The sequence below is a fragment of the Alexandromys fortis genome, unplaced genomic scaffold (assembly GCF_014885135.2).
Source record: "Alexandromys fortis isolate MF-2015 unplaced genomic scaffold, M_Fortis_MF-2015_v1.1 scaffold_200, whole genome shotgun sequence".
Taxonomy (NCBI): Eukaryota; Metazoa; Chordata; class Mammalia; order Rodentia; family Cricetidae; genus Alexandromys; species Alexandromys fortis.
The window spans coordinates 2,768,765-2,787,966 of record NW_026068148.1 but is presented as its reverse complement, the minus strand read 5'-3'; the positions used below and the strand labels follow the sequence as shown (position 1 = coordinate 2,787,966).

Below are 19,202 nucleotides of genomic sequence, written 5' to 3'. Positions count from 1 at the left end.
CAATGATATCTTTGCCTCTAATTTTATTTACTTGGACTGTAATTTAGTTTTGTGGCTAGGGTGTGGCAAGAAACAGCTACTAGGCAGAATCTTCTGTAGATGCCTATTAAGTCAATATGACCTATAGTATTTATTTTTATGGGTTTGAGCTCTTGAGTACAGTGTGGGAAGATGGCATTAGAATCCCTGGAGCTGGAGTTACAAGCAGTTTTGAACAGGCTGACATGGTGTTAGGAACATGTTGACCAAGATTTTCTGTCCTGCCTGGTTCCTGCAGTCATTAAGTCCCAAAGAAATCACACAATGGGCTACATTAGTTATTAACTGATGGCCTGGTATCTCAGACTTCTTATTAACTCTTAAATCTTATTTTAGCTCATTATTCTTTTCTATGTTAGCCACGTGGCTCGGTGCTTTATTCGGCGAGGCTGTCACATCTTGCTTCTTCTGCATCTGGGTCAGGACTGCAACTGCACTTCCCTCTTCCCAGCATTCTCATTGCCTCACCTTTACTTCCTCCCTGGTCACTCTGCCTATACTCCTGCCTAGCTACTGCCCAATCAGCATTTTATTAAAATATGATTGACAGGGTACAAATCATTTTCCCACAGCACTCCCCCCCTTTTTAAATAAGAACTCTGAATCTAATATACTTTGCTTAGCTCTTTTCCTGACCATTATCAATAACAACTTATAACAAATATTCTAAACAAAGGAAAATATACATAGTCAATTTTTTGAGAATGAGGGTGTAGTTTTCCAGGCAACTTCCTGCTGATTGGGAGCACTGATAATCTTATGGGGACCTACAGAAAATTTAGAATTATAATCAAGTCATGACTGGAGTATCCTGTGAGGCTTGATCATCTCACATATCAGTCTTGAATCTGTTCTGGATGTAGAACTCAGACATCTGGGCCATCTGCTCCTATCAGAGATTTCTCAGGGTGTCTTCTTGATCAAACTTGATTTTTCTTAACCCCGAATAAATCCATAGCCTCTCATTTCCTGTGGAAACAAAAACAAAGGCTCTTCTCCAAAGTAACATACCTTTTGACTTCAATTTTGAAGTCAAGGTATTTTCAAAATATTTATGTTTTATTAATCCAGCAGCATTTATGTTCAAATGTCTTTTAGCAGCTGTTACTCCTTCCTCAGCTGTCAAGCAATTCAAAGACAACATAATAACATACAGTATCCAGACTCTGTGTATTTACCATCTTTATGTGGCTTTACTTTAAATTGTATTTCTTTTATTTTTACTTTTAATTTTTGGCTTTTTTTTTTTTTTGATTTTTCGAGACAGGGTTTCTCTGTGGCTTTGGAGCCTGTCCTGGTGAGACAGGGTTTCTCTATGTATCTTTGGCTGTCCTGGAACTCACTCTGTAAACCAGGCTGTCCTTGAACTCACAGAGATCTGCCTGCCTCTGCCTCCCAAAGGATATTAGATTCAGAGTTCTTGTGTTTTTTTTTTTTTTAAAAATGGGGGGAGTGCTGAGCTCAATTCTAGCCACATTGTCTTCTCCGCAGCCTGCGCTCACTGCCAAGGAGACGATGGCTTCCTGTGTCCTCCTGCACACTGGACAGAAGATGCCTCTGATTGGGCTGGGGACATGGAAGAGTGAGCCTGGCCAGGTGAAAGCAGCCACCAAGCACGCCCTTAGTGTAGGCTACCGTCATATTGATTGTGCTGCTGTCTATGGCAACGAGACCGAGATTGGGGAGGCCCTGAAGGAGAATGTGGGACCAGGCAAGGCAGTGCCTCGAGAGGAGCTGTTTGTGACATCCAAGCTGTGGAACACTAAGCACCACCCTGAGGATGTAGAAGGTGCCCTTCGGAAGACACTGGCTGACCTCCAGTTGGAGTATCTGGACCTCTATTTGATACATTGGCCTCATGCCTTCGAGCGGGGAGACAATCCCTTTCCCAAGAATGCCGATGGGACCATGCGATATGACTCCATCCACTATAAGGACACCTGGAAGGCTCTGGAGGCACTGGTGGCAAAGGGGCTGGTGAAAGCACTGGGCTTGTCCAACTTCAACAGTCGGCAGATTGATGATATCCTCAGTGTGGCCTCTGTGTGCCCAGCTGTCTTGCAGGTGGAATGCCATCCATACCTGGCCCAGAATGAGCTCATTGCCCACTGTCAAGCACGAGGCTTGGAGGTGACTGCGTATAGCCCTTTGGGATCCTCTGATCGTGCTTGGCGCCATCCCAGCGAGCCAGTCCTGCTTGAGGATCCAGTGGTCTTGGCACTTGCTGAAAAACATGGCCGGTCTCCAGCCCAGATCTTGCTCAGATGGCAGGTTCAGTGGAAAGTAATCTGTGTCCTCAAAAGCGTCACTCCTTCGCATATCCTTCAGAACATTCAGATGGATGGGAAGATGGTCCCCAGAGATGCTGGACACCCTCTGTATCCCTTTAATGACCCATACTGAGGCCATCGTTTCCCAGCTTCCCTTTCAGCTCCCCTGCTAAGTGTTGCTTGCTACGCCTGAGAAAATAAAGCCCTTGGAGCATAAAAAATGGGGGAAATGCTGTGGGACAATGGTTTGTACCCTGCCAATCATATTTTAATAAAATACTGATTGGCCAGTAGCCAAGCAAGAAGTATAGGCAGGACAATCAGGCAGGAAGTAGAGGTGGGGCAACAAGAACAGGAGAATTCTGGAAATAGGAAAGCTCAGTCTGCAGTTGCGACCCAGCTACAGAGGAAGCAAGATGTGACTGCCTTGCTGAAAAGGGTACCAAGCCATGTGGCTAACTAAGACAAGAATTATGGGCTAATGTAATTTATAAGAATTAGTTAATAAGAAGCCTGAGCTAATGGGCCAATCAGTTTTTAACTAATGTAGACCTCTGTGCGACTCTTTGAAACTTAATGGCTGCAGGACTGGGTGGGACAGAAACCTCAGTCAACAGGAACAGAACTCTGGTCCTCTGGAAGAGGGATATGCTACATAGCTTTATGTCAACTTGACATAAGTAAAAGTCATCTGAGATGCAGGAACCTTAATTAAGAAAATATCTCCATAAGGTTGGGTTACAGATAAGCCTGTAGAGCATTTTCTTAAATAGTAATTGATTGGGGGAAAGCCTAGTCTGTTGCGGGTAGTGCCATCCCTGGGCTGGTGGTCCTGGGGTATATAAGAAAGCAGGCTAAGAAAGCCATGAGGACCAAGTCAGTATGCAGCACCCTCCATGGCCTCTGAATCAGCTCTTGCCTTCAGGTTCCTGTCCTGTGTGAGTTCCTGTCCTGACTTCCTTCAGTGATGAACATAGATACGAAAATGTAAGCCAAATAAACCTTTTCCTCTCCAACTTGCCTTTTGGTCATGGTGTTCCATTACTGCAATAGAAATCCTAACTAGGATAAGTAGCATGTACTCTTAACTGCTGAGATATCTCTCCAGCCACACACCTCCAGAGTTAATGAAACTCTGGTATTTCTTTGGTAATGTTTTTGGCTGACTTATTTGTTGGTGAGAGTTGGAAACCGAAGTCCTCCACCATTATTGCATCACAGACTACTTCTCCATTTATGTGCTGTAGATTTTGACTTAAAAAATTTAGTTCTGTGATGTTTAGTGCTCATGGGCATGCACAAGCACACATAACCTAATCATTGTATCTTCTTGGATTGCTCTCTTTGTTAATAGACTGTGACTCTTTTTCTCTTCTCATTTTGTCTTGAAGCCTAACTTTTTCAGATTTGAGTGCAGTTGCTTCTGTTTCCATTTGGATCCCATTTGCCTGGACTGTATTTTTTTCCACTTTCAATTTGCATGCAGATCACGATGAGATAAATTACTTCCTGCCAGCCTATTGTTGGGTCTTGATTACTAAATCAACCACCTGATCTTTTAATTGAAAATGAAGAGTATTTACATTCAGAATTACATCTAAAGGTCTCTCTTAATTTCTATCTTCTCACTCCTTTTCTTATCCTTATTTTGAAGTTTTGTTCATTTTTTTTTTCCTCTGTATTCCTCTTCCAGGCATGGTGATTTACTCAGTTAATCCTGCTTGATTCTTTCCAGTCTCTGTCTTTCTGTCTAGTTTTTTTTTTTACTTGTTACTTTGCTGTGTCTTTTTATTGTTTGCTTTTTACGTCTTTATATGAAAAATTCATTCAAGTGTCTTCTATAGTATTGGTTTAGTGGGCAAGAGTTGCTTTAGTCTTTTCTCACCTTGGAATACCTTTATTATTTATTTTATTCTGAGATATAACTTTTCTGGACAATGTTAGCAAGGTTGGCATTGATTTTCATTCAGGACCAGAAATATACCATCCCATGCCCTTCTGGCCCAAAGAATTTTTGCTGAGAAATATGGGCTTACCTGTATAGTGACTTGGTATTTTTCCTCTTCTACCTCAATACAAACATCATTCTAAAGATGCAGGAATGGACTGGAAATATGACTCAGTAGCTAAGAATGTTTGCCACACAACCATGAGGGCTCGAGTTGATATCTTCTTGCCTGTTTCTGGAGCCTCAGCATTGTGAGGGGGAGCAAGATTTTTTGCTGGGCCTTGCTGGCTACCAGCCAAGAAAAGAAATATGGTCTCCAGGTTCTGGGAGAGAACTTGTCTCAAAGGAATACAGAAAAGAGTTATAGAGGAGGACATCTGAACTCCTCTTCTAACCTCTACACATGTGTGCATATATAGAATTACACTCTAAATAAATGAACGAATAAGACATTAAAAATAGTTTGGGAAATTTTCTTGTATTTCACTTAATAGATTTGCTATGTCATTAGTCATTGGTTAAGCACTTTCAGCTATGGCAATTACCATAAATTTGGTATTTGAGGTTCCATAGATCTCTTGTATGTTGTTTATAATTTCTTATTGTTTCTTTACTTCTAAATTTGATAATTCATTAAACTGGTTTTTATTACCTGGTCTTCTCTCTTCTACTTGATCTAAGTGAGAGCTTCAACTGAATGGTTTGTTTGACTTATTTTTGCAGTTGGCATCCTGTGCATCACAGGCTAGCCTCAAATGTACCATGTAATCCAAGTTGATCTTTGACTCCTGATTCTCCCACTGCCATCTCCCAAATGCAGAGATCATAGATGTATGTCATTACACCAGGCTTTATGTGATCTAGGGGGTTGAACACAGGGCTTATACATTCTAGGTAAGCACTACTAATTGAGCTATATCTCAGCTTCTTATTCAATATTTTATTTCCCTGATTTATATTTGTTCTTTTTCAGAATCTCTTTTTTTTTATTGACTTACTTTTTCATACCTTCTAACATCTTCCTTAACTTCCAAGTGTTCATTTGTATCTTCTTTGTAATCATATGTCATTTCCAAAATATCTATTTCAATATGTGTGGTTCCTGAAGAGTTCTGAACTTCTGGAGGGGTCATGTGGCTTTGTTTATTTTCTATTTCCTATGTAATCTTTTCTAAGATTTTGATAATTTATTGTGAAAGATTTATTTTTCTATTTTAGATGAGTTTTTTTTCTCCTAAGGAGTGCTCAATCTCCAGTACTGCTCACAGAGAAGGAAACAAACCCCAGAAACAGCATAAAACAGATACATCAATATAATAAAGACCAACTAACAGGGCTTTGCAGTTAACAACACTGGCTGTTTTTCCAGAGTACTAAGATGTGATTCCCAGTACCTATGGTTCCCAACCATCTATAACTCCAGTTCTTTGCCTCTTTCAGCACCAGGCCTGCATACGGTACACAGACACACATGTGGGTAAAATACCCACCCACAGAAAACAATAATAGAAGTAAATAAAAATAAATAAAATAAGCAAAATTTTAATAGCTCTTATCACCAATAGCAGTAAAACATAAAAGGAGAAAATAACAAACTAAAAAGCCAACAGCTAACGTGGGGTTCAGGGCAGCCGGGCCACACATAATGGGGTCCAGGTCATTAACACTCACAAGAAAAATAACAATAAAATAATTTTTTGTAAAGGACAGTGTTAACATGAAAAAAAGGATGGCATGAAAAGGGAAAGAAGAGGAAGAGGAAGAGGAAGAGGAAGAAGAAGAAGAAGAAGAAGAAGAAGAAGAAGAAGAAGAAGAAGAAGAAGAAGAAGAAGAAGAAGAAGAAGAAATGATTTGAAAGTACCAGAGGAGGGGCTAAGGGTGCTGCTTAATCAGTAGAGTGTGCTTGGCCAGCATGCCCTGTGTTCCTCCCCAGCACCACACAATATGGGGCTCCTTGGCTCATACCTATAATCCCAGCAGTTAGGAGTTGGAGGCCAAAGGATCAGAATTTTTATGGTCACCCTTAGCTACATAATGAATCTGAGGCCATTCTGGACATACATAATACGTGCATACATACATGAGACAAAAGTGAAAGAGGAAAGAATAAGAGCATAAAATCCAAGCACATAATAAAACTAAATAAGAAAATAGATAAAAATTAAGAAAAGTGAGTTGGATGATTTATCCTCATTGACATACTTAGATGGGAGAAACTTACTTTCTGGTCCTCTATTGGAATCTACCAAATATGGAGGGACTCTGGGTCCTGACTGATATATATCATAATTCCTCTCTGCTTTCACCACAAAGTTTGGTCCTATACATTGGTCAAGCTTCACTTCTCATCCTTACTGGGCATGGCTTGTGAAGCTGTGCCGTCTGCCAAAGACCTGCATTTATTCTAGATGAGTTCTTTAAATGTGCACTCTGTGCCAGTACTAACTTCAACAGTGTTCCTGTCTATGGGCCAGGCACGTAGTGACTTGCTCTAGGGGTGATAAACATCCAAGCTTTCTAAGACTGTCTCTCCTGCCATCCACCCAGTAACTACAGTAGGTTGCCTCTTGGGATCCTGAATTTTTTTTTTTTTTTCATTTTCTGAGCCTAATTCAGTCCCTAAGAAGAAGGATCCTGGCAATAGCACTCTTAAGAGACAGTGAACAGGGTTTCTTCCCTGACGCTGGGCTGCCGTGCAAGAGTCACTTTCTGACCAAATCCTGCTAGTAGAGTGCAAGTTTCCAAGAACTATGTGTTTCTCCTGCAGGGAAAACTGCCAATCTTTTATTATGATTTGGCTGACTACATTCTCCAGGCTTAACTTATGCTTTCTCTGAGCTGTCTTGATGCGTTTTGGCTGTTCTATCGCCTCCCTTAATTCCCTGAGCTTCTCCTTTTTTTTACTTCCTGGTGTATATGTTCTGCTTTGTTGCTTTGACTCTTGTCGGTCCCACAATTGTGCGAAGACTGCTCGTATTCCTCCACCTTCCAATCTAAGAACGTCATTGCGGTGTGCAAATGATCTGGCATCACCACGGAAGATCTGAAACAATCACAAGTGAGAGGCAAAGGAAGGTGCCACTTGCAGAAAGAAGTGAGAATGGAAGCAGGGTTCGGAGTAAAAGACAGATGAAAAGATAACCACCCCAGGCTTGCAGGCAACCTCCAGCAACTAGAAAAGGAAAGGAAACTAATTCTCCTCTTAAGCTTCCAGGATGAACACAGCCTGTGATTTTAGATTACTTTCCTCCAGTACCATAAAGTAATATATTTGTGGCTTTCATTTGATTGTGTGTTTGAAATTGCGTCTTGAGTACCCAAGCTAGCCTTCAACTTGCTGTGTAGCCAGAAATGGCCTTGAATTTCTGATTATCCTGTCTCCACGGCTCCTGAGTGCTGGGATCACAAGGCGTGTACCACTGCTGGAGATTAAATCTGGGACTTTGTGCATGCTCCACATAAGAAATTAATCATCATTCTCTCTTTTCAATATGAGGTGCATTTAGAACTCATCAGCGTATCAGAGATAAGCAGGAAGCAGTAGGCCCCTGTCTGTTTTAGTGGACAGCTGGTGCCTGCTTGTCTAGCTAGGGGCTCTCAGTTCATTTTCAGATTGAAAAGTTAGAGAAGTCAGCCATATGACTTAGTCCACATATCAGAAATGGAGGGAATCGCAAGCCTTGGCATCTACATTAGGTAAAGCTCTGCATCCTGAACCAATAGGTTGGGGAGCTTGGAGAAGGGACAATGTTAGATGTCCAGAAGATTGTACTTCTCTGGAGAATTCAGATAAGGAGAACTAAGGAGAGCAGATAAATATAAGTAGGTATATAAAAAGCACTGTTTTGTGCCACATTGGCACACAGCCATTTTTGCCTTTTCTTTAGTTTGATATCCATCTTTGCAAGGTTGGAAACTGAACTGCTTCACTTTCTCTACTCTGAGACCCCAGTACTGTTATTATAAAGGCGCAGATTGTTGCCTTTATAATAATAATTTAAAGGCAAGCACTTTACCAATGGAAACACATCTCCGAGCTCTGTTTGTTCCTCTTAAGCCAGTAGATACATGATTATTGCCAGGAGCAGAAAAAGAATACACCTTGAATTTGTATCAACATCTCTAAGTTCAATCCAATACCACAAAGTTCACTCTTGTTTTATTTGTAACTCTCTTCGGTGACAGTGAAAAATCCAACTTCTTTCATCCTTTGTCTTCCTGCAGGTAACTTTCTCCTTATCCAACACACAACAGTGGAAATGAATCTTACCAAATAGGTTGAGAAGAATTGTTACAGACGGATGTAAACGGCTTACTTCCATTTCAAAGGAGCTAGATATAGAATAGAAGTAATAATTGAGCACAAACGGGGCTGTGAACTCTCATGGTCCTTTCATCTCTTCCTGTTGTGGCAGGAACAGGAGCTGTAATGTTGACTGAACGATAACAATGCGCCTAGCTGTGTTCCAGGCATTTTCAATGCATAGAGCAATGTATTTTTCACCGTAGTTCCATGATATGGGTGGTTTATCATTTATTTACAGATGATAATAGAGTGACCCTGAGAAATAAGGTGGCAGAGCTGTATTATGGACCCACACTTACCAGGCTCTATACAAGAAATGCCCTAGACCAGCACTTCTCCCAAGTACAGCCTCCAAATGAACAGAGCTTTGAAGGAGACATTCAGCCTCTCTTGGCCACTCTGATCGGTGAATGTGTAAGACCCTAGAGCACAGGACTCCCTTCTTTCTAAACTTCACTCAGAGTGCATTGGTTTACTCCCATTGTGTGGTTCTGGCTTCCTTCTGTTTGTCCTGCGTTTCTCCTTCTTTCATCAGGGGCATTGTTGGTAAACAGCAGACACTCTATCCTCTATTGTCAGTCTCTTCTATAAGTCCTCTCTCAGCAGATCTGTCTTCCTATCTCTTTCTTCTTCTTATTAGTTCATAGCCACATGGTTTTTAGCCTGGCAGATCACAAAAAAAAAAAATCAATGGAATGTTTTTGCATTATCTTTGGTCAATAATCAATGTTAAATTTCCTGTTTGGTACCATGCCATTGGAAACAAATTTCCAGACATTTTCTATGTTTTTGTGAGTTCTAAGGATTTCTCAGAGGGACTTTGAAGGGCTCTAGCAAGCCTGAGCAAGGCAAACACAGACCAGAGCATGGCAAACATGGTGCCCACTGGTTTTGTTTTTAACCTTTCTCCCCCTTGCTAAACCATTAAATTACTTTTCTAAAGCTAGCCACCAAGGTCTATTCCCTTATTTGGCCACTGACTCATTCCTGAGACTGATCAACAAGGTCCAGCTATCAAAACCTCAAGGTCTGGCAATCAAAATCCATCATTTTGAATAACCTAATTAAAATACCCAATCAGAACTTACCAACACATACTAGCTCATTCCTGCCCTTTTCCCTCTTAAAATTAACATTTGCAAAGCTATTTGCTGCTGTTTCTGACTGATTCAGATTTAGCCACCTTATCTCTTTGCCTTGCTTAATAAAGTATCTCTTTGCATTTGGTTTGTGCTAGGAAATTGGTGCTTGGGTGTGGTCTGTGCCTAGTCTGGAGTTCAGAGGGGAACACCCTGCAGTACTCAGGTTCCTTCAGGCATAACAGAATCTGCTTAGTTCCCTGTCCTGAAAATCCTCCTCTGGTCATGAGGCACCTCAGATGACTTAACCCCAAACTACACACAGATGCTCTGCCTCCACTCTACTCCACCAAAAATTTTAGGACCTCTAGTTCAGGTTCAAGGTCAACCTTCTTATGATGCTGTGATGAGGACTTACCCTGTGTCCTGAGCTCAAGTCCCTATCTTATAGCCTCACTCTGATTCTGGTCCCCCTCTCCCAAGTCTTCAGGCCTTAATAATCACCTGTAGAGGCAGGAGTGATGGCTCAGTGCATAAGAAATGCTCTTCCAGAGGACCTGGGTTTAGTCTCTAGCACCCACATCCTGTCTCAAAACCAGTGGTAACTCCAGTTCTGATCCTTTCTTCTGGTTGCCACAGAAACTGCATGCATGTGGTGCATATTCACGCAAGCCTAACATATACATAAAAATAAATAAATATTTAAAATAGTAATCCCCTATAACAGGGAGACTTCTCTTTCCTGGGAACTGCAATTCTTCAGTAGTTGTAACCTTGCAACTTTGGGGTTGATTCCCAGCCTAATGTGAATACCCACTGCTTTAGGAGTTCCCCCACCCCATGTGCTGTTTACCATACCCAGCAAGATCTCCCAAGTCACGATGCCTAGAAAGCTGCCTCACCTGCGGTAATTACATTTCTTGCTTTTCTGTGGTACGGGAATAGATAAGGGGACGAGTAGAAGTTCCGATTTCCCTTGACGGTACATTTTATACCAGGGGCTTAACTGAAGTGTGCTCATTAGACCAACGGTACCTGAGAGCTTTTTAGAAATGCAGAAAATGCGGTCCCACTCACCAGCCAAATTTGCATTTCAGAAATATCTATCTGAGCTAGCAGTGGATCTACTACCAAGTCAGCAAAACTTCTTCAAGTATCTCTTGATTATAAGATAATTCGACCAGAAGTGATGGTGCATTCCTATAACCCCAGCACTTAGCAAGTGGAGGCAAGAGAATCCGAAGTTCAAATTCATCCTCACATATGTCTTGAGCTCAAAGCCTGCTTTGAATACACAAGGCCCTGTCGCAGTAATACACAAAAAATATCGTTTTTGCTCTGGGTTTATATTTCATCAAGGTCAGGAAATTCATGCATCTTTCACATCATTTTTCTACCATCTAAAAGTGTGATTGACAGAGGGAAGCACTTAACAAATGTTCGTTGATGGAATAAGCAAATGAAAAGCTGCATGCTGATTGGATTCCTCTGGGAAAGTTAATAAGCTGTAAGCACCAACATTTTTCCCATTTGTGCACTAGATGACAATTTCTACTTCCATTTAGGAGGACTAGACATAAAAACTGGAGATGAGTTGCGAATTGATATTTATTTTGACACATCTTTTCACTGGGATGTGTTGGATTTAGGATGAGCAAACTTTTTTTGTCCATGTGTTCCTCAGGGTTCATCCTACATGGCACTGTCTATGTGGAGGGGTCTTCAGGGAGAGGCTCATTGTCTAGTTACTCCTCCATTTAGCAAATATTAACTAAATATTAAGTGCCAGGTATTCTAAGTGCTGGTGAGCAGATCAAGGAATAAAGTCCTGTCAGAAACGTATGTCCTGGTGGAAAGAGAAAAAGATGAACAAAAAGACGTAGTAAATCCAGTGGAGATATTGATCAAGCGAAACAATGAGGTGGTTTGGTGGAGAAAGGAATGTTGGGGATGTATTCAGAACAGAGGATCAGGAAGAACTCTGAAGTACGTTTGAGCGGAAGTCTGTAGAACATCTAAGTGGATAGTATTACAGTTATTTGCATTGTGCATACAGATGAAAAGTTTAGTGCAAGGGCCCCAAAGTGGGAGTGGGCGTGGAGACTGAGTAAAAAAGGATAGTGGCCTGAATCTGATTAAGGTAGTGACGGGGGCCAGGAGGCCTAGTAGATTCTAATGATGTTCTAAAGAAGGGTCTGTCATACTTTGCAGACGCCTTAGTTATAGGGCATCCAGTAAGAAAGATTCCAAGGGTTTAGACTTAGCAACTGGAAGCATAGAATTGTCATCTGCACAAATGGGCAGATTTCGGAGAAGTGGGCAGTTAGGAATCCTGTTCAGACAATGTCTTTGTTCTGCTGTGACAAAGTGTCAGAGACTGGGCCAGAGAGGTGTGGCTCAGTAGGTAAAGGTACTTTCCCATAAGCCTGAGGATCCAGTTTTGATCTCCAGAGACCACATGGTGGAAGAAATGAACTGACTCTGCTCATTTGTCCTCTGGTTTCCACACATATGGTTTACCATGGTGTATGAGTGTGTGTGTGTGTGTGTGTGTGTGTGTGTGTGTGTGTATACACTAGAATCCCAGGAAAGAAAGTGGTTCAAGGAGAAGGAAGGAACGTTCGTCTATTCAGAATTCAACTGAAGTGTTGAGCAAAATGATTTGAATCAGCCATTTGCTTTGAAACATGGAGACTCACTAGAGGGCTTGAGAAGCACTGTTTTGGTTGAGTAATAGAAACAAAAGCTTGTGTGAAGATGGTTTAAGAGAGGAGGGGAGTAGAATTGGGGACAATAAATAGAGCTAGCTCTTTCAAGAAATCTTGTTGCACTAAGGAGATTGGAAATGGGCAAAGGCTAAAAGGAGCTATAGATAGAATAGAACACTTTCTTTTTAAAATCTTGGCTATTGCAACATGTAAAGGATGAAATCAAAGATGTAAGAAAAAAGTGTTCTATATTATTTATCTTTGTAGTACTGAGATGGAAGCCAAAACAAATACTCTACCATTGAGCTACATTTCCAGCCTAGAATCATGTTCTTTGGGAGACAAGAAGAGATGGGATTAAGGGTTTAAGTGGAGCTAGTAAGTGAAGGGGCTAAAATTTGAGCCAAATCTTCCTTTGCTGGGCACACTGAAATGCAGCTGTAGCCTCAGCTACTCTGGAGCCTGAGACAGGAGCATAGTTCGAATCCAGATATTTGAAGCCAGCTTAGAAAACGAGGCAAGATACTGTCTCAAAAACAAAACCTCTCTTCTCACTTAAAACCAGTGTCCCCACTGCCACCATTAACCTCTCCTATCCAGACACTTCACACAACACTGTCCATCACATACTCAAGCATTTGTGTCCCTGGGATTTAGGTCAACATTTCCACTTGCCTTTTGATTGGGTGAAGAATTCAATCTATAAAACGTGCCTCTCTGGCTTATCTTAAGGTCTCTAAAAGTTCTACCTCCCCACTCTGGATTATACTGTCACTGTAGAGAGAGGACTGCATTAGAGAAGCCAGCAATTGCTGTGGGTTATTTTTTTCTGTAATACTGGCTTAATAGACAGAGAATACTATTATATCTCTTCCATTTTTCCCTGTACAAATATCTAATATTGCCCTTGATAGTAGTTCAAGCAATCTTAGAAGCAATAGTCATTTATGTAGGTGCCTTTCCTTCTGCTCAATGAAATAGGAAAGGATGTTGGCTGAAGGGAATGAGAAGTATGCTGAAAAACGCTGTTGTGTGTGAGAGTGTTTCCCTCAGGGACACACAATACACGTCTACTCATTCAAGAAAGGGCATACATGACAGACCAAAGTGATGACTGTCTAAAAATGCAACTTGGTGTAAGATGGAATCTCAAAGTAGCTTTAATTTGCATTTTCATGATGTCTAGGGATGTCGAACATTTCTTTAAGTGTTTCTCAACCATTTGCAATTCTTTTATTGAGAATTCCCTGTGTAGGTCTGTACCCCATTTTTAAATTGGATTATTTGGTTTGTTGGTGTTTACTTTCTTGAGTTCTTTCTTTCTTCTTTGTTATCAAAGTTTATTACTGGGATCAGTTTCTGTTTAGTGGGGAGTAGCAGTCTCAGTGTGCTATGGTAATTTTCTGGTATCTGTTATTCTGCTAAACTGCTGTACTGGGGCTGTTCGGCATAGATAGTCTTCAGCCAGTGAAGGAGAACTCCCATTGAGTTCTTTATATATTTTGGATATCAGCCCTCTGTCAGATGTGGAGTTGGTGAAAATCTTTTACCATTCTGTAGACCACCATTTTGTCCTATTGACAGTATCCTTTCCCTTACAGAGCTTTTCAGTTTTATGAGGTTCTACTTATTATGAATCTTAGTGCCTGAGATACTGGTATTTTGTTCATAAAGTCCTGTGCCAATAAATTAATGCTATTCCCTACTTTCTCTTCTATCAGGTTCATTGTATCCAATTTAATGTTGATGTCTTTGATCTACTTGGACTTGAGTTTTATGCAGGGTGATAGATATGAATCTGTTTACTTTCTTCTACATGCTATTTTGAGATTTCATCTTACACCTGTCAGAATGGCTAAGGTGAAGAACACAAGCAAGAGCTCATGCTGGCAAGGATGTTGTACAAGGGGAACAGTCCTCCATTTCTGGTGGAAGTGCAAACTTGTACAGCCACTTTGGAAACCAATATGGCAGTTTCTCAGAAAATTGGGAATTGGTCTACCTTAAGATCCAGCGCTACCTGAAGGATAGCTCTATCCTACCTCAAGGAAACTTGCTCAGCTATGCTCATAGCAACTTTATTCATAATTGCCAGAAAGAGAAAACAACCTAGATGCCCCTCAACCAAAGAATGGATAAAGAAAATGTGGTACATTTAGACAATGAGGGTGACCCTAGTGAGGACTCTGAGTAATGGGAAATACGGAGCCTGAACCAGCCATCTTTTGTAACTAGGCAAGACTTCCAGTGTTGGGACTGGGACACCAAGCCAGACATAAAACCTTCAACCTACAATTTGTCCTGCTTGTACATGTGCTGGGGTAAAGGTGGCACACTACTACTGTGGGAGTGACCAACCAATGACTGGTCTAACTTGAGACCCACACCACGAGAGGGAGTCAATGCCTGACACTGCCTGGATGGCCAGGATCTGGGAGCTGGATGGCCCAGAGACCTAGGGTAGAACCAAACATGACTGGCAAAAAAATCACTCAATCAATGAAATGATTCTTTCTTCCTTCCTTTCTTTTCTTTTCTTTCTTTCTTCTCCTTCTCCTCTTCTTCCTTTTGGTTTTTCGAGACAAGGTTTCTCTGTATAACAGTTCTTAGCTGTACTGGAACTAGCTCTTATAGACCAGGCTAGCCTCAAACTCACAGAGATCTGCCTGCCTCTGCCTCCTGAGTGAGTGCTAGGATTAAAGGCATGCACCACCACTGTCCAGGTCAATGAAATGATTCTTAGTGATATTCTACTATATTCATAGGTCAGTGCCTTGCCCAATCGTCATCAGATATACTTCCTCTGGCAGCTGATAGGAACAGATGCAGAGACCCATAGCCAAATATTGGGTGGAACACAGAGAACCCCACAGAAGACAGGGGGTAAGGACAGAATCCAGAGGTATTGAGGTCACCAGGAAAATTTTGCCTACAGAATCAACTAAGCAGTACTCATAGGGGCTCACAGAGACTGAGGCAGCATTTGCGGAGCCTGTTTGGGTCTGCGCTAGGTCTTCTGCAAATTTGTTTAGCTTGTGGGTTTTGTGGAACTCCTAACAGTGGGAATGTCTCTGACTTTTTTTTTTTTTTTTTTTTTTTTTTTTGGTTTTTCGAGACAGGGTTTCTCCCTGGCTTTGGAGCCTGTCCTGGAACTAGGTCTGTAGACCAGGTTGGTCTCAAACTCACAAAGATCCTCCTGCCTCTGCCTCCCGAGTGCTGGGATTAAAGGCGTGCGCCACTATCGCCCGGCTGTCTCTGACTTTTTTGCCTGCATTTGGGACCTTTTTTTCCTCTTACTGGGTTGCCTCATCCAGCTTTGCTAATAAGAGTATGTAACTGGTCTCTGTAATTTGTTATGTCGCGTTCAACTGATAGCCCTGGGAGGCTTGCTCTTTTCTGAAGGGAAACGAAGAAGCAGAGGATGGGGGGGGGGGGACTAGGAGGAATGAAGAGAGGGAGAGGCTGTGGTCAAGGATGTAGTGTAAGAAAGAAGAATAAATACAAGAGGGAAGAAAAAAAGAAAATGCAGCGTGGTGAACTGGTGAGTTTGTACTGCAATTGCTATGAGGAGTGTTAGTGAGGAGCTGCTTCTAAGGGATGGCTTAAAAGCCCCTGTGTTGCCGAAAAGTCCATACAAACACAGGTGCCAACTCAAGAAAACTGAAACCCTGGAGCTCTCCACACAGCTTGCAGGCAGCTCAACAGGAATTGGCAGCAGAAATGATCAGAGTCTCTGCCACCAGCTCTTATTCATTCCTTTTATGAAACCAAAGGGGATTCAAGAATCTTCCAAATTTCTGCTTTCCCAGGCATCTGAGGTTTTGTGTACCTCCCAAGTTGCATGGACTTCCTTCTCCCTTTTGGAGGGAGTATTCCAGTAGGTAGGAAACCACCATATGACAAGTACCAACATGCTAGAGTCACTCTGTCGCAGTTCGGCTTTTCTGTAGGGTTGGCAAACAAGCAAGGGAATTCTTTCAGCATAGGTAAGTGACATTTTTACCTCACCTTAGCTAGCCGCAAGGCAGCAAGATTCAACTGTGCTAACCTGAGACACTTGGAGAAGTACATGTTCTGTTTGGGGTGGCTGAATTATCTATCCCCAGAAAGATGAGGAGACCCAGAGCAGCAGAGAAATATGAGAGACAAAAAAAAAAAATCTACTTTCCAAGTCATGTGACACTAGATATTTTTCAGGCTGTGTTTGAAAGTTAAATGCAGCATTCTGGGTGAAGAGAAAGGAGAAATGGAAGGAGACATGGTAAGGGAAAGATAAGAAAGCTCCTATAGTGGTAAGGATAGATCAGTAAAAGATACTGCAATTGTGTCTGAGAGAAATAGGAAGCAGAAACCCAGCTTATTAGTTACTTTTTATGTTACTGTGATAAAAACCAGGACAAGAAGAAAATTAAGGAAGGAAGGAAGGAAGGAAGGAAGGAAGGAAGGAAGGAAGGAAGGAAGGAAGGAAGGAAGGAAAGGTTTGTTTTGGATCACAGTCTGGAGTGAGTACAATTGTCTCGGGGCAAGGAAGTCAGAGCAACATCTGGATTCATGGTAGCAGGAGCTCGTAATTTGAAGGACGCTGGAGTTCCTTAGATCTCAGCAGAACAGGAAGCAGAGAGATTGGGCAGGAAGTGGACTTGGCTAGAAATCCTCTAGCACACATCTTCCCTGTAACTCACTTCCGCCAGCTAGGCACAACCTTCTAGAGTTCCCACGTCTCTCCAAACCAATGCTACCAGTCGGGCATGAGGTGCTCAAATCTATGTGCCCTTGAAGGACATTTCTCATTGAAATCACAGCACTCAGGCTGATTCTGCTTAATAATAAATGTCAGTATTTTGGCTCCTTACTTATAGACGCTAGCTGTATCAAAAGAGCATCTCTGGTTTTGTGATCACATGGATATTAATGAGCTAGTGGCTGGGACAAAATCCCTGACAGGAACAACTTATGAGATGGAGGATTTCTTTTCACTAACGATTTCATGTTGGGAAAGGCATGATGGGAGACTGGCTCCTGTCCAAGGCAGCTAAAACCATAAAGCAGCTTGCTCAAATCTGGGTGGATGAAGAAGTAGAGCCCTTGGGCCAGAAGCGAGGCAGGGTTACAACTTACTGGGCCCCTTCCATATGGCCCTAATGCCCAAAGCTATGTGTCATGTCTAAATTATTCCACAACCTGCCAAAACAGCTTGGATCATCTGGGACCAATTGCGAGAATATATGAGTCTATGGGAAACATTCCACATCTGAGCCATAAAAACCTACTTGAGGGGCTGGGAAGGGAGCTCGGTTGGTTAAGGCGATTGCTGCATAAGCATGAGGACCGACATAAAGCCAGGCACCATAGCACACACCTAGAAACCTAGTGCTCTCCAAAGAGATGGGAATGAAAGAAAGGAGACTCCCCAGAAGTGTGTTGGTCAGCTATCCTGGAACATGCAACAGCAAACAAAGTAAGAGACCCTGTCTCACACCAGGTGGGAGGCAAGAACCAACACCCGAGATTGTTTTCTGCCCCCCACATGCATGCTATGATTCACACTCACAAATGAATGTACACACACATACACACACACACACACACACTTACTTTAAGTTGTGACTTTGAATGCTTCTCTCTGAGTAGGAAGAAACACCAGAAGTCATTTTTCTGCCGTGAAGCTAAGTTATTCCTCTTGTCTTCCTCCTATGTTTGCAGGGCCTGTGACCAATATAGTACTCAGCGTTTACTCCTAAGAACCACCTTGGCTGGCCTCCATTAAACATGCCACATGTTAAGAGAGCTCATATAGTACAATTGGAGCACAGTATTATGTTATTCATTTCTTAATCTAATCCTCTGCCTTTAGATACTGGAAACGGGAATTATTCAGCGTCTAATCTCGGCAGGGATGTTTTTCTTTCCAGGCCAGCCTGTTCTGTCTCCTATAGAAAACAGGATGAAATTCAATCTTGAGGTGATGTGTCAGGAAAGGATAAAAAGAGAGACAGGCCAGCCACACTAGGAGAAGTCCAGTGAAGGCAAACGCCCCTTGAATTCTGATAAATCCCATTTCTCTAAAATCAATATTTTGGGACACACCTTTGTGTGTAAAGTTGAGTTGACACAGTCAGTCTCATTTGCTGATGTGGCTCCCTTATAGTAAGCTTTGGTGACTGCTGTGGACCCAAATGCAGGGGGGAAATAATGAATGACAATAAATAATGTCAAGGCTGTGGGGCCAGGTGAGTGGTGGAGAACTTGCCTAGCATGCATTGCACTCTGGGTACAATCCCCAGCACCACCAGGTGAAAAAGGACTTAAAAAAAGAAAATAACTGGGAAGGATAAAGGATACCCCCAAGATCCAGACACATGTCACTCTTTGATTTCAGCACCGGGGAGGCAGAGTCTAACAGATCTCTGTGAGTTCAAAGCCAGATTACTTTACATAAAGAATTCCAAGCCAGTCAGTGGGACACTGGGAAACCCTGGAGTGGGATGGGGGTGGGGTGGTTCTAGGGTCAGCAAAATGGCTCAGGAGGTAAAGGTACTTGGAAACCTGAGTTCATTCTTCGGGTGCTACATGATAGAAGGAAAGAAGCAGAACTGATTGCCACAAGTCACCCTCTGACTTTCACAGGCACACGGCAGCTCTAGAAAGCAATCTGGAGCATCTGCTGTTGTGTTAAGCCTTTTCATTTGAAGCTATTTAGATCCACATGTAATGGTAAGAAATGCTAATGAAAGACCACATAGACAACGTACTTTGTTGTTTTTATTTTTCATTTTTTTTAAATTCTAGATTCAACTTAGGGCCTTGAGCATGCTTGGTAAGCACACTCTCCCTAAGCTGCATTCCCATGTC

General features: G+C 42.0%; 1 protein-coding gene across 1 annotated transcript; it reads left to right on the top strand.

Annotated features, from left to right (window-relative positions):
• Positions 1-1,492: 1,492 nt before the first annotated feature.
• LOC126491502 (aldo-keto reductase family 1 member A1-like) lies at positions 1,493-2,530 on the top strand. The gene has a single exon (XM_050127221.1). It carries the CDS (start codon positions 1,555-1,557, stop codon positions 2,440-2,442), a length of 888 nt encoding a protein of 295 aa, XP_049983178.1. The 5' UTR covers positions 1,493-1,554; the 3' UTR covers positions 2,443-2,530.
• The last annotated feature ends 16,672 nt before the right edge of the window (positions 2,531-19,202 follow it).